At 60.0% G+C, this 14,732-nt stretch overlaps 6 protein-coding genes across 6 annotated transcripts; 4 read left to right on the forward strand and 2 right to left on the reverse strand.

Annotated features, from left to right (window-relative positions):
- Positions 1-386: 386 nt before the first annotated feature.
- Positions 387-1,887, forward strand: A1Q1_06194 (hydrolase; the record flags this gene model as incomplete). The annotated part of the gene is made up of 5 exons (XM_014321403.1): positions 387-699; positions 750-889; positions 1,227-1,313; positions 1,649-1,733; positions 1,793-1,887. The coding sequence occupies 5 exons, from the start codon at positions 387-389 to the stop codon at positions 1,885-1,887; spliced, it is 720 nt and encodes a 239-aa protein (XP_014176878.1).
- Positions 1,888-2,231: 344 nt separating this feature from the next.
- Positions 2,232-3,815, forward strand: A1Q1_06195 (translation release factor; the record flags this gene model as incomplete). Its single annotated transcript, XM_014321404.1, has 4 exons — positions 2,232-2,249; positions 2,302-2,319; positions 2,468-2,552; positions 2,602-3,815. 4 exons carry the CDS (start codon positions 2,232-2,234, stop codon positions 3,813-3,815), a joined length of 1,335 nt encoding a protein of 444 aa, XP_014176879.1.
- Positions 3,816-4,491: 676 nt separating this feature from the next.
- On the reverse strand, positions 4,492-10,350 carry A1Q1_06196 (metal resistance protein ycf1; the record flags this gene model as incomplete). The annotated part of the gene is made up of 5 exons (XM_014321405.1): positions 4,492-4,555; positions 4,636-4,921; positions 5,122-5,291; positions 5,508-9,940; positions 10,036-10,350. 5 exons carry the CDS (start codon positions 10,348-10,350, stop codon positions 4,492-4,494), a joined length of 5,268 nt encoding a protein of 1,755 aa, XP_014176880.1.
- A 697-nt stretch (positions 10,351-11,047) lies between these two features.
- On the forward strand, positions 11,048-12,385 carry A1Q1_06197 (ribosomal large subunit biogenesis-related protein; the record flags this gene model as incomplete). The annotated part of the gene is made up of 2 exons (XM_014321406.1): positions 11,048-12,226; positions 12,272-12,385. 2 exons carry the CDS (start codon positions 11,048-11,050, stop codon positions 12,383-12,385), a joined length of 1,293 nt encoding a protein of 430 aa, XP_014176881.1.
- A 324-nt stretch (positions 12,386-12,709) lies between these two features.
- Positions 12,710-13,698, reverse strand: A1Q1_06198 (uncharacterized protein; the record flags this gene model as incomplete). Its single annotated transcript, XM_014321407.1, has 3 exons — positions 12,710-13,332; positions 13,395-13,568; positions 13,614-13,698. 3 exons carry the CDS (start codon positions 13,696-13,698, stop codon positions 12,710-12,712), a joined length of 882 nt encoding a protein of 293 aa, XP_014176882.1.
- Positions 13,699-14,025: 327 nt separating this feature from the next.
- A1Q1_06199 (transposable element tc3 transposase, putative) lies at positions 14,026-14,685 on the forward strand (the record flags this gene model as incomplete). Its single annotated transcript, XM_014321408.1, has 1 exon — positions 14,026-14,685. One exon carries the CDS (start codon positions 14,026-14,028, stop codon positions 14,683-14,685), a length of 660 nt encoding a protein of 219 aa, XP_014176883.1.
- Between the last annotated feature and the right edge of the window lie 47 nt (positions 14,686-14,732).

Here is a 14,732-nt window from a genome sequence, read left to right on the forward strand (position 1 = left end):
GAGTGCTCCAAAATGAAAGAAACGCATCTGGCATAAAGCCGCGAACAGAAGGACAGCCCAAAGATCGGTTGACTTGGACGGTCGGGAAATGACCGGATGGAACGAATCTGGGCATACACTGGCCGAGTTAATCGACGAGTGACTCCGCAGAACCCGCGTTCCAGGCATTTAGGACGCCGGCCCACCTCGCACCTGACTTATCAACACTCCTCTCGTCCACTTCGCTCTTTCGCCGTTCACTCGCTCTCGAACGCTCTCAAGACTTGCATCGCCCGCACCCAAGTCGTCCTCTCGTTCCCCACTACTGCTCTACCGCTATCGCTACCCTACATCTGCCCCTTTAACGCTCTGTGACACTCCCCTATCCTCTCTGTCATCCACACACCATGGCCCAGATCGTCGCCAAGCCCTTCCGCCTCGCGCTCCTCCAGCTCGCGGGTCTGAACGCGACCAAGGCGAACAACATCTCTGTCGCTCGCGCCGCCGTCAAGAAGGCAGCCGAGTCCAAGCCCAAGCCCGACCTCATCGTGTTACCCGAGATCTGGAACTCGCCCTACGCCGTCACCGCCTTTGAGCAGTACAGCGAGCGCGTCCCCAACGTCAAGAACGGCAAGGAGGAGCCCGCCAAGGGCGAGGAGGGAGAGAGCATTACGGCCCTCAGGGAAATGGCCCGCGACAACGGCGTCTGGCTCATCGGCGGTGAGTCTAGCGTCTAGCTGCCATGCCCCCGGAGTAAGCTAATAAAGCAGGATCCATCCCGGAGAAGGAAGACGGTACGAACAACATCTACAACACGCTCACGGCGTACAACCCGGAAGGCGAGATGGTCGCGAAGCACCGCAAGGTGCACCTGTTCGACATCGACATCCCCGGCCGCCAGAAGTTCAAGGTGAGTCAGCACAGTCGAGTGGCGAGGAAGGTCTCCAGACGAATGCACCGAAGGCGTCAGTCGATCAGTCGACAGTCTGTTGGAACGGCGGAGAGATGGGCGCATCGGACAACTCTTCTGCGCCCTTCACATCCGAACGCCCCGCCGTCGGGCATTCGGGGAACCAGCGTCGATACCGTCAATCAAGCACTGTGGCCCCGGCGCCTGGATCACCTTCCCCCTTACTGACCTGCGCGGGTCTGCGGCGGACACGGCAGATCCTCCACTGTCACCCGTTCGCCCCTTCTGTGATGCGCTGATTACCCTTGTTTCGAAACGTATCTGACCGCGCGCACAGGAGTCCGACTCGCTCTCCCCTGGCATGACGCTCAACTCGTTCGAGGCGCCGTTCGGCAAGATCGGAGTAGGAATCTGCTATGACATCGTAAGCTGCTCGCTTCCCGTCTTAAGCTGACGACGCAGCGCTTCCCGGAGATGGCTATGATTGCCGCGCGTGAGGGTGAGTTGCAAGATCGCCACACATACTGACATCGCAGGCTGTATCGCTATGATCTACCCCGCCGCTTTCAACACCACCACTGGCCCCATGCACTGGACCCTGCTCCAGCGCTCTCGGTTAGTTTTGATTCCAGATGCGCCAGCTAACTTGCAGTGCCAACGACAACCAGATCTACGTCGCGATGTGCTCGCCCTCCCGTCACCCGGACGCTTCTTATCAGGCTGTAAGCTGTACAAGCCGCGGTTTGAGCTGACGCCCAGTACGGCCACTCGTCTGTCGTCAACCCTCTTGGAGATGTCATGGAGGAGGCTGATGAGAACGAGGCCATTGTCTACGCGGACATCGGTAAGTCCTGCCTGCGCGTCCGAGCGCCCAGCCGATCCGTGCCCTTATCTAACGCGCAGACCCCGAGATGCTGGCGACCACTCGCCGAAACCTGCCCGTCACGATCCAGAGGCGATTCGACGTGTACCCCGATGTTGCCAACCCCAAGAACTAGATGCGCGCAACGGTCCCGCTACCCACGGTTCGCATGTCTGCAATGTCACTGTTCCCCTCACTTTCTTGTATGCATGATGTCGTATGATATGAAAGGCGATTACAAAATGTCGTTGCATTTTCAAGTCTGGGTGTATTTATAACACTGCGGGGCTTGGGTGCCACAAGTGAAAAATCCGCAAAGCCCCCAGGGTTGGACTTTTGACCTTGCCACCAGGTCATCATTGTCCTGTCCACTATCACCAGCAGCTGTTTGTAGTAGCACAACAGCACCAAAAGCCGCGAGACGACAGCGGCAACCCTAGACACTCCGACAGCACCCCCGAACAACCCACAGAAGCCACCATGTCGACTGCCGAGGAGGTGAGTCTTGCCGATCGCCGTAAGCACAGAGCACATCGCTGACAGCCCCCAGACCGATCAGGCCATTGAGGTGAGTTTCGGCCGATGCGCGCGCAGTATGGACGCCCCCTTGGCGCCGAACGACACGTCCCCAACGCAAGAAGACATCGCAGGCGACTCACGAAGCTGCTGTCGCCACCAACGACCTCACAATGCATGCGCAGGAGCTGACGGACTAGATCTGGCGTTACCGCAAGATGCTCAACATGCTTGCCGCATCGCGTGGAGCCGGTACCTCGTGTATCACTCTTATTCTCCCTCCCCGTGAGTCCGGAGTGCCCACAATAGTGGCACAGCTACGTTCGGGAGGCAGGAGCTGACGATACAGGCTCGCAGATCTCGCAGGCGAGCAACATGCTTACCACCGAGTACGGAACGGCGTCGAACATCAAGTCGCGTGTGAACCGACTGTCGGTGCTTTCGGCCATTACGTCGACGCAGCAGAAGCTCAAGCTGTACAACCGTGTGCCGGACAACGGTCTCTGTGTGTTCGTCGGAACGGTGCTGAACGAGGAGGGCAAGGAGAAGAAGATTTCGTTCGCCCTCGAGCCCTTCAAGCCGATCAACACGTCGCTGTACATGTGTGACTCGCGCTTCCACGTTGAGGCGCTCGAGGAGCTGCTCGAGACCGACTCGAAGTGGGGCTTCATCATCATGGACGGTAACGGATCGCTGTTCGGTACGCTGTCGGGCAACACGCGTGAGGTGCTGTACAAGTTCAACGTCGACCTCCCGAAGAAGCACGGCCGTGGTGGTCAGTCCGCGCTGCGTTTCTCGCGTCTCCGTGAGGAGGCCCGTCGAAACTACGTCCGTAAGGTCGCCGAGCTTGCTGTCCAGCACTTCATCACGAACGACAAGGTCAACGTTGCCGGTCTCGTTCTCGCCGGTTCCGCCGAACTGAAGACGGACCTGTCGTCTTCGGACCTGTTCGACGGCCGACTGCTCGCTAAGGTCGTTAAGGTCGTCGACGTCTCGTACGGTGGCGAGAACGGCTTCAACCAGGCCATCGAGCTTGCGGCCGACTCGCTCGCCAACGTCAAGTTCGTCCAGGAGAAGAAGCTCATCCAGAAGTACTTCGACGAGATCGCCCTCGACACGGGCAAGTACTGCTTCGGCATCAGCGACACGCTCAAGGCGCTCGACATGGGTGCCGTCGAGACGCTGATCGTGTGGGAGCAGCTGGACACGATCCGGAACACGCTCCGCAACGCGGCGGGCGAGGAGGTTGTCGTCTTCTCAAAACCCGACGACAAGGACCGCGAGCAGTTCATCGACAAGTCGACGGGCAACGAGATGGAGATGGTCAAGGACCCCCAGCCGCTGCTCGAGTGGTTCGCCGAGGAGTACAAGAACTTTGGAGCCACGCTCGAGTTTGTCACGAACAAGTCGCAGGAGGGCTCCCAGTTCGTCAAGGGCTTTGGAGGCATTGGCGGTCTGCTCCGCTACAAGGTCGCGTTCGAGGACATGGGCGACTTTGAGGACTTTGACGACGAGTTCTACGGCTCCGATGAGGACTCGGACATCTAAGCGGGTCCTTCTCTGTGCGCGGGACGTCTGCGCGCAGCCCGGTTGGGCGCAACGACCGTCGCTGGCATCCCGCTTGCTGGTCGGCGGTCGCGCTCGCCGTTCCACGGACATGCAGGCTCGTCGCTGGCCCAGCCCGCTTGCCCCGCATGTCAACGTAATGTAGCCCCTAGCGTTCCGCTGGGACCACGCCAACACCGGTTCAGTTCATGTTGTGCACACTCAATCAGTAGTCCTTGCAGTTGAATCTCACAATTATGAATTGAATGCATAGAGATATATGTAGTGTACTCTGCCGTCGGGGCGGGCATCAGGCCGCAGGGGCGGCTCATACTCTGAACACTGGAGCTCTGCTGACCTGCTTAATCTAATGTGGGAGGAATCGCCCGGTACCTGGGGCATAGGGGATCATCGGGATCCTCGTGGGAGATGTCTAATCTAGGTGCCACCGCGCATCGTCGTCGGGGCCTTCTGCGCCGTTCGTCCGTGTACGGGACGCTCACGACGTTCCGCCTAACGACACGGGCGCGTAGGCTTGTCGCATTGGTGCGCCGCCAAAGTACCGCCGTCGGATGAAGTTGGGCAGCACGGCCTCGAGCCACTCTCTCGGCGTGTTCGGGCGTCCATTGCGTTCGATCTCGCGGCGGAGTCTGCGGTCAGCTTGCACATGCGTCGACAGTTAGCTGAAGACCTGTGTCTCACACCATATACGGCCCGTTGCGCTCACAGCGGGCACACGAGAACTGTGTCCCAGGTGCTCAATCCAGGTGCTCTGGATGTAGCCCTTGGTATTCAGAAGATGTGGAGGGGATGAAATACTCACTTACTCCGCACCTTGGCGAAGAGCAACAGTCCAGCCGTGATCACCACAAAGGCAATGACGACAAACTCGTCCCGCTTCGAGTCACGCTTGAAGCAGCGCGCCTCGACGTCGCCCTCTGTTCCCGTGCCGACGTCGGGGTCGAGCTCGGGTACCTCAGCACCCTTGCAGATGGGCAGCTTCTGATCGAGGCAGAATTGCCGCGTACATGAAAGACAGGGCTTGGAAGGGTCCTGAAGCAGTTCGGGCCGCCAGAGGGGGATGATCGTGCTGTTGTCGAAACAGATGCCTGGGGTTAGCTAATAGTCTGTACGGAGATAAGCAGTAGAGAGGAAGAGTGCAGATGAATGCGTCCCTCTGCAGACCACTACTTCGGACTGCTGATTCGGGTTTGCCTCAGCCGGATCCACAGTTGGGAGAGACTGGAGAGCCAGTGTCCCCTGATTGAAGAGTAGAGGCAGGCAGAGAACCGAGGAACGCGACACTCACACTTGCAGTAGTACAGGGATGAGTCGGAGAGCATGCCCGCGCGCACCTGCACGGCACCGAGCACCGCGAGCAGGAATGCAACCCACAGCCGCATGTTGCGAGAGTTGTTTGTGCCCGTCGTAGAGTATGCAAAGTTATCTTCGTCGTCCCCGATCCCGAAACCAAAGGGTCTGACGCGGTCACCAAGTGATGTCGGTGGCAACACCCAGGGCGGAAGCAAACTGCCCGCTCAGCGTGAACCTCCACCACTAACGACCACTTGCCCGCAGCATTCTTATGCAGCAGAAACCTCACAGCACAAGACTATTTACTATGCATACGTGCAGCCCATGCTCGGAAGACGTTCTAGGAACATGTCTATTGGATTCAAGATTCACAAGATTCACTTCTTGGCGGCAGAGCTGTCGTCGCGCTTCTCGCCGCGCTGGGAGCCGGAGCGGCTCGGCGCCCGGCTCTGCTGCCTGCTGACCGCACGCGACGCCGAGGTGCTCTTGCCCAGTCCCGCCTCCTCGACGAGCGTCGCGAAGATGCTCTCGGGGTTCTGGAGCAGGTTCTCGGGCGTGTCGTACTCTGCCACACGGCCCTGGTCCATTACCAAGACCATGTCCGAGTCCATGATCGTGTTGATGCGGTGCGCGATCGTCAAGGTCGTCACTCCGGCGAAGTCTGCACCTCTCAGAATCGTCTGCACGGCAGCGTCAGTCGCTAAGTCGATACTGCTTGTGGCCTCATCAAGCACAAGAATCTTTGTTTTGCGAAGAAGAGCGCGCGCAAAGCAGACAAGTTGACGTTGGCCGGCAGAAAGGTTGGTGCCACCCTCCGCCACCTCAGCATCCAGGGTGCCACCCATGTTCCGCATCACGTGGTCCTTCAGGTGCGCCTGCTCGAGCGCAGTCCAGATCGCAGCGTCGCTCGATTGCTCAGTCGGGTCCACGTTGGAGCGAAGAGAGCCCTCGAACAGCTGGGGGTCCTGGGGGATGATACTGATCGCGTGGCGGAGGTCGCTGAGGCCGATGGTGCTGATGTCGATGCCGTCAATGATGACACGACCACCCGCAGCCTCGAGAATACGGAACAGAGCAAGGGTCATACTTGACTTGCCTGCGCCGGTGCGGCCGACGATACCGACACGCGAGCCGCCTTTGATGTCGACACTGACCTCCTTCAGGCAGCAGTCGAGATCGGGGCGGTAACGCATTGAGAATTGGTCGAACTCGATGTTGCCGTTCTGCGGCCAGTCGGGGGGCGGCTTGGTGTGCGCGATCTCCATCGGCGCCTCCGACGGCAGGTCGGTATAGCCCAGCACACGCTCAACGGAGACAATGTTCTGCTCGACCTCGGACGCAGAGCGCACGAGCCAGTTCAGGGATCCAGTCACGCTGATGGTGTAGGTCATGAGGAGACCGACGAGACCGGCGTCAATCGGGAAGTGGTACACGAGCGCCGTGACCGAGACGAGCGCAGTCGAGAACATGAGGCACGAGCCGAGGAACTCGAGACGCACGGCCAGCCAGCGGTTGATCGCCATAGCGGGCATGTAGCAGGACTGGTTGCGGTCGACGCGCGCCTCGTTGTTGGCATTGAAGCGCTTCTGCTGCCTGTACGCGCGAATGACGGGAAGGCCCGCGAGCGTCTCGCCGAAGAACGAGAAGATGGGCGAACGAGAGACGGCGTCGAGGCGCTTCAGCTCGCGCGATGTCGCGAGGTAGTAGCGCATGACCATGCGGTAGATGAAAGCGAGGGGGATGAAGACGATGAGCACGGGCGGGGCGCCGAGTCCGACAACGACAACGACACCGAGCACCTGGATGAACGTACGCATGAACGCACCGAGAGCCTGAACCAGCACCTCGTCAATGACGAAGATGTCGCGCGAGAACAGGTTCAGGATGCGGCCCGTCGGGGTCTGCTCGAAGAACGACAGGGGCGAGCGCATCAGCGCAGCGAAACTCGCGTCGTGCATGATACGCGCGGCGCGAAGACCAGAGTACAGCTTGAGCGTGACGTTGGCAAGAACGTTGAGTGCGGCAGACGAGAAGCCCGTGATGCCGTACAGCGTCAGGTAGAAGGGGACGCGGACGTTGTGGCCGGCACGCGTGTTGGCACGGCCCCAGTCACGCAGCACGTAGTTCGACAAAACGCCAGATCCCTGGCCAAGCGACAGCGAGACGACAAAGATGAAAATACCCGCAATACCCGCGGCACCGATGTACTTCTTGTAGATCGTCTTCTTGACGCTGCCCTTCTCGACGTGCTCCTTGGGCTTGGCGCTCTCGCGGAGGTCGCGGATGATGGCACGCTTCGCCTGGCCGATGGAGAGGACGGAGGCACGGCGGTCGCTGGCGCTCGTGCGACGCTTCTTAAGCTCGGCGCCCGAACCACCAATGCCGTCCTCCTCGATCTCGACACTGTCGCTGTCGCTGGGGACGAGCGTGATCTGGTCCGAGGACTCTTCGCTGCCATCGGCAGACTGCTTTCCAAGACCAGTGATCAGCTTGTACACCTCCGAGTTGGGGTTGGACATGCAGTGCTCGTACGACCCGCGCTCGACAATAATGCCGCGGCGCAGCATAAGGATCTGATCCGTCTGCTGCAGCGTGTTGACCGCGTTCGTACACAGAATACGCGCCTTGTTCTTCAGCATGCCGTGGGGGCCGATGACGTGATCGAAGATGTGGCGGCCAACGTGAGCGTCGACGGCACTGAGCGGGTCGTCCAGCAGGTAGATGTCCGCGCGAGCGTAGACAGCACGGGCGAGACAGATACGAGCCTTCTGGCCACCAGACAAAGACACACCCTTCTCGCCAACCTCCGTCATGTGGCCCATCGGCAGGACGGCGAGGTCGGCACGCAGCGCACATGCGTCAAGCACCTTGTCGTAGTAGACGGGGTCGAAACGGTGGCCGAACACGATGTTGTCCTTGACGGTAGCGGACATGATCCACGAGTTTTGCGAGAAGTACGCAATCTCACCGCGATCGACAACAGTACCCTCGCAGCGGTTCATCTCGCCGAGAATCGCGTTCAGGAGCGACGACTTGCCGTCTCCAACGCGGCCGATGACAGCGACGAGCTCGCCCATCTTGACCTCGAGGTCAATGTCCTCGAGCGTCGGGACAGTCGAGTCCTTGATCCAGCGGAACTCGCCGTTCTTGATGCTGACGGCCTTGTCGCCGAGCGTGGGCTCGCCCTTGGGGTCGTCCTCGGGGGCAATCTGCTTGCGGGCGTTGGGGTCGAGCTCGTCCGCGTTCAGGAACTTCTCAAGACGACCAACCGAGACCGTCGCCTCGATGATGCTGTTGATGATGTTGCTGAACACGCTCATCGGGAACGAGAGCAGGGTGAAGAGCGAGATGGCGGGGAAGATGATCTCGGACGTGAGAGGGCGGTCGGCGGTGAAGACGAAGGTGCTGAACGTCGCGAAGGCGACAAGGAAGGGAATCGTCGCCCAGAAGAAGTTGCTGCACGAGAAGACGATGCCAATACGGCGGAGCATGCGCAGCTCCATGTCATTGCGGGCCGTGAAGACCTTGTCGGCGAACGCCTTCTCCCATCCGTACAGCTTGATCGATTTGATGTTGTTCAGAATCTCGCTCATCAGACGCGTGCGCACGTCCTTGATTCCCATAAGCTGGCGCTGAAGACGCTTCTGAATGCGGCTCAGGAACGTGTTAATCGGGAGGGAGATGACCATGACGGCGACACCCATGAACGCCTGCCAGCCGACGAGCTGGTAAAGGGACACAAATGCGAGGATGATCTGGAAGGGACCAGACCAGGCAATGTTGCCGTACTGCGCAATGTCGGCGATACGCACGGCGTCAACGCTCTGGAGGTTGACAATGTCGCCTGAGGTGCGACCAGACTTCTCGCTGAGGCTGAGGCGAAGAGACTTGCGGTAGATTAGCGTGATGAGTCCGGTCTTAACACGCATCGTCGTCATGAAGCAGCGGTCAAAGTACTGGTGCAGGAGCGCCGTGGCGAGGTTGGCGGTCAGGAACATGAGAATCGTGATACCGAAGCCGACGGTGGGGCTCATGGGCTTGTCGGTGCCGTAGCTCGAGACGTAGATCAGGAGCAGACGGAGCAGTTGGGGCTGCGCAAAGCTGAGGCAGTCGTAGATACCCTTCATGAACGCGGCGACGACGTACGTGAGACCGTACGCCTTGAAGAGGGCGACCTTAAGGGAAGGCTCCTTCTTCTTGCCCTGCTTCACGAGCTGAACCTGCTCCTCCCAAGCGGCGGCGAGGCGGTCAGACAGCGCCTCGGCCGAGTCCTGCGGCGGGACCTGCCACATGTCCTCCTCTCCGAGGTACTTCTTGGTGCCAAGAGAGAGCAGCGGCGTGAGCCACGAGAAGGTGAGGCGCTCGTAGATGTTGGCGGTGTTGACGGGAGACTCGACCTCGTCGTTCTCCTTGACGATGACCTCGCCGTCGACGGTGTCGGGCTCCTCCTCCTCGTCAAGCTCAATCTTGCGTGGAGACCACGGGGCGCGGAGTGCCTTCCACTTCTTCTCGGGCGAGAACAGCTCCAGGAAGAACGCAAAGGTAGCGGTTCCGATCGCGGCGATCCAGAGCGCCTCACGGGCGATCACGAGGCGGCCGGACGTTGAACCCTTCGTGTGGCTGTCGAAGACACCGGTCAGGATCTGCGTGCGAATAGCAATGGCGGTCACAATCCAGTACAGGGGGATAAACAGGAGAACGACCGTCGACGACGTGCGCGAGGTGTGGTGGTTGATCCAGACGAGCTTAGCGAACAGCGCCAGGGTCAGAGACAGAAGAACGTAGTGGGCGAAGGGGTAGGGCGACGTCTTGATCTGCGGAACCGAGAGACCAGCGCAAGCGGCCGCCAGAATCGAGGCGAACGCAAAGAGGAACTGTTGTCAGGTTAAGCCAATCAATCGATACCTACAGTCTTGATCTTAGCGACACGCTCGCTCCGAGGGCTCCGCTTGATCCAATCGATACCGTCAGGTCCGACCCTTCGCAGCCTCTTGGAGGTCGACACAATGCTGATTGACGACGAGATCAGAGCAATCATGATCGGCAGCGGGAGGAGGACGGTGAGCTCGAAGCACTCGGTGAAGTCGACCTGACGGTCGCCTGACACGACCTGCGGGGGCCAACGGCACGTCGGCTTTCCGGGCGGACGGTCCTTGCCGTGGCCCTTGGCCGCCGCTGCGAGCTGTGCGAGCTCAGCGGCAGCGTACCACTGCATGCCAGCCATGGTGGTGGTGGGCGCCGCGCCTCGGACTTGCAGACTCTTGCGGAATGGGGCTCGAAGGCGGGGCCACGAGGCTAAAGTTTTGGAGCGGTGGGCGAGAAAACCAGACTAGGAAGCTCAAGTCGCCGCGAGCCTGAACGTGTGGGTCTCAGTGACCAAAGTTGTTATTGACAAGAGGACGAGTAGAGGCAGGGGTCAGTGTGGTCGCGAACGAAGCATGCGAGGGGCTTGCCGAAAATGCTGCATAAGCAGGCCGGAGAAGGGCGGCAGCGGCCCGGCCGGGTGAGCGACCGCTTCACCGCCGGCCCCAGTCCCAGTCGGTGGAGGTCGGTGGAGGCCGCCAGAGCATGACGCAACGCCGTCCCGTGAACTCTCACAAAACCGCATAAAGCAAGACTGTGCCTCGGGAGATATCTGTAAGCTCGTCCTCTTCAAGCATGACATCTCTGTTCCAAGAGGGAAGGCAAACAAGGGTGTACTGCTGCGTCAAGACGCGCAGCGATCCATGTCCTAATCAGGGTCCTAATCAAGGTATTAGCTACTCCTGAAATGCCTCGAGATTAGACACTGCGTTACGTAACATGAAATTTTGGATTTTGGCAGGCCATCTGACCTCAGTGCGCTAGGCTCATGAGCGCGGCTCACATGAGGAATTTGGATCTCACCACTCCGACTCCGTTCCACAACAACACCACCCACGATGCCGAAACGCGCTGCCCCGTCCGAGGCCGCGCCCGCCGTGTCGAAGAAGGTCAAGGCCGTCGCCGGCTCAAAGGCGAAGGCTTCCCCCGCCAAGGCCAAAGCCTCTCCCGCGAAGGCTACCAAGGCCGCGACTGCTAAGGCGACGAAGACCGCGAAGGTCAAGCTTGCTGAGGTCGAGGCTGATGCCGAAGCCGCCGCCGAGACCGCCGCCGAGACTGTCGCCGAGAAGGCCCAGAAGCTCGGTGCCTCTGTCAAGAAGGCTGCGTCCAAGGCCAAGGCCAAGGTCGACGAGGTGCTCACGAACGCGTCCGAGCTGCTGATTGACGATGTCGAGCCCGAGGTCACTGCCGCCGCCAGCCGCGGCCAGAAGGCGCTTGCGAAGGGAAAGAAGGCCGCTGCCAAGGTCAAGGCTAAGGCTGACGAGGTCATCGAGAACGCGGGCGACCTCCTGATCGACGATGTTGAGGACAAGCCGGCCAGCAAGGGCAAGAAGCGCAAGACCGCCGAGGACTTTATCGATGAGGAGCCGACGGCCAAGAAGCCCGCTGCCAAGGCTACCAAGGCTGTCGTCAAGGCTGCTCCGGCCAAGGCTACCAAGGGCAAGAAGGCTGCCAAGGAGCCTTCGCCCGAGCCCGAGGAGGAGGAGGATGACGGGGAGGAGGTTCTCGGCTTCGAGACCGAGAGCGAGGACGGCGGCGCCGACTCGTCCGACGACGACAGTGACGCCGAGGACGTCGCCGTCCGCGAGGCCGGCAAGAAGGTCGACGTCTCGACCCTCGCCAAGCCCAAGGACGACAAGAGCGTTGCGAAGCGTCTCGCGCGTGCGCAGAAGCAGAAGACGGCCGCGCGCGGTACGATTTACCTCGGCCGCATCCCGCACGGTTTCTACGAGGACCAGATGCGCGAGTACTTTGGCCAGTTCGGCGACGTCACCCGTCTCCGTCTTGCGCGCAACCCCAAGTCTGGCGCTAGCAGGCACTACGCCTACATCGAGTTCTCATCCCTGCCCGTCGCTGAGGTCGTCGCTGAGACCATGAACAACTACCTCCTCATGGGACACATTCTCAAGTGCAACGTTATCCCTCAGGACGAGATCCACCCCGAACTCTGGGTCGGAGCCAACAAGAAGTTCCGCAAGGTGCCGCGCGCCCGTCTCGAGAAGGTCCGCCAGGACAAGGTGAGTACAGGCCGAAGCTTTTGAGGTGCCCAGCTAACATCGTAGCCCCGAACAAAGGAGCAGCAGGCCAAGGCCGACGAGAAGGTCCTCAAGCGGCAAGAGGAGCGCAGGCGCAAGATCAAGGACGCCGGCATCGATTACGAGTTTGAGGGCCATTAGTTACAGTCACCCGCGCGTATCTAGACAGAGTGTTTCTTATATTGTTACATGTACTTGATTTGCTATCCACTGGTGTTTGCTTGTGTATTGATGATCTAGATTGGTTTATTCACACGATACGGTCCACTCGTGCAGCAGAACCGCTCAAGTTCGATCTGCTCGGATGAAGAGTCATGGCGCCAGGCGTACACGATCGTGGCTGGAGTGTGCCTTCCTGGATTGGAGCACGGCCCTGCGGCTGGGCTCGAGGATCGACGTAACTGACGAACAAGGCAAGACGGCCGACGCCCCAGCGCACGCACGCCTCGGCGCTCTTGCAGGAGATTACCTCTTGAAGACGGCTCTAACGCCAACATCGGCAGGACTGGCGCTGCGGCTGCCACCGCCGTGCTTGACACGCTTGACTGCGCCATGTGGTTGCTCGCTGCCTGGCCGCTTGTTCGGTGTGCCAGGGGCATGCGATACGCCGTGCGGAGCGTAGCCGGGGGTGCCAGGTGTTGCTCCTGGTGTACCAGGTCGTCCAGGGGTACCAGGACGATAACCTGGCGGTGCGCTTGCTCGCGGGAACGGGGGCTTCATGCCTGGGCCCGGCGTGCCGAATGGTCGGCGCTGGCCTGGGGTGAAAGGGCGGCCGGGGCGCGGTGGAGCGGGGCTCGGCATCGCACCACCGGGGTTCGCGAGTTCGGGGAGGTCGGGCGCGACGCTCTGCGACATACGAGCCTTCTTCCTCCTTCGCCTCTCCTCGGCCTCACGCACACCGACCTTCTCGCCACCAGCGTAGCCCTCGGTCTTGAGGCCCACCTCGAGCCGCGCACTCCGGAACGCCTCCGCCGGCAGCGCGGTCAGCGCATCCTCGTAAAGCTGCGCAACCGGCTCCGGAGGGTCGAGAAAGTCGCCAATCAACGGCAGCAACGACTGCCCCGCCTGGTCGCCCATCGGTACCGGGTCTTTCACGTCAGCATTGGCGGTCTGGATGTTACCATACCGATGCAGTCCTCGAGCAGCACACCGTAGCCCTTGCTCAGACCTTGCTTCTTCTTCTGCCGGGTCGGCTTCTCGTTGCCCTCGTCGTCCGTCTCGGGAATCGGGTCAAAGTACGGACGGACATATGTGTTGTACAGGCCATCGAGATGCAGGAGCGAGATCATATCGAGAGACGAGTGCAGATGCTTTTGTGGAAGAACTGCATGTCAGCTACTTTCTGAGACCTCTAAGCTCGCCGACTCACCATCCCACTCGGGAAGAATGAGCGCGCCCGGCGCTGACCCTTGCGTCGGCGGTCGGCTGCTCTCCCCGTTCTTGGGGATGTCCATCGTAAACAAGGAAAGGTGATGGTGGATGTGCGAGTGCCAGGATTGCGATATTAGTCCCGTCGCGTGGTGAAGGAGTGGGAGTGAGCGGCACCTGTGCCCCCCGTGCCTGAAAGTGGCGATGGCCAGCATCCCCGTTACAGTTGAGAGATCTGAGTTTGGATCAACGTAAGACACGTTACGTCAGCGTGCAAGTCACGTGAAAGGATCAGCAACGCCATAGTGATCTTAACGAGATCAGTGATCCTCCAAACGCGAAGCTGAAACATGGCCCGTTTTCTCCGCATATTTAAGTTGCATGCATGCAGTTTGACCTCCTCAATCGACACTATGCCCATCCCTGTCACACCCACCAAAAGAGGACGCATCATAGGCTATTGGGAGAGGTGCAAATCGGTGCGCGAGACACATCGCCACTTTGAGATGTCCTTTTCTACCGTGCGCAACTTGGTGGCCAAGTTCCGCAGTGTTGGCCACATCCGAACCGAGTACAAGGGTCGTCGATCATCTCTCAGCCCAGAGAAGAAAGCCGAAGTACTCCAGCGCGTGGAAAGTAACCCGTTCTTGTCGATCAACGAGCTTGCCGACGACTTCGAGATCCATCGTACCACCATGTCCAACCAACTCCGAGAAGCAGGGTACTATTCCTGCATCGTACGCCGTACGCCGTATCTCACGGATGAGCACATCAACCGCCGCATTGTCTGGGCTATCCAGTACCGCGGTTTTTGTTGGGATCGCGTCATTTATTGCGACGAGAGCACGTTTAGCAACAAGAACTACCAACCTGTGCGCTGTATACGCCCCCTCGGCCTCGGCAACAAGAAGCGCTACACCAAGGCTGCTCTCTGCGGCTCCCGATACAGCGTCAACGTCTATGGAGCCATGGCGAAAGGCCATAAGTTCCCCCTTGTGAACGTCAAAGCCGAGGTTCGAGCGTCAGAGGCGCACCCCGAGGACCTGCACTTGACCGGCGAGCGCTACGTGTAACGAACCAACGCGACACTCACGCGAGACACACGCTAGACCTATAGAAA

The sequence above is a fragment of the Trichosporon asahii genome (genome assembly GCF_000293215.1).
Source record: "Trichosporon asahii var. asahii CBS 2479 unplaced genomic scaffold scaffold00075, whole genome shotgun sequence".
NCBI classification, from domain to species: Eukaryota; Fungi; Basidiomycota; class Tremellomycetes; order Trichosporonales; family Trichosporonaceae; genus Trichosporon; species Trichosporon asahii.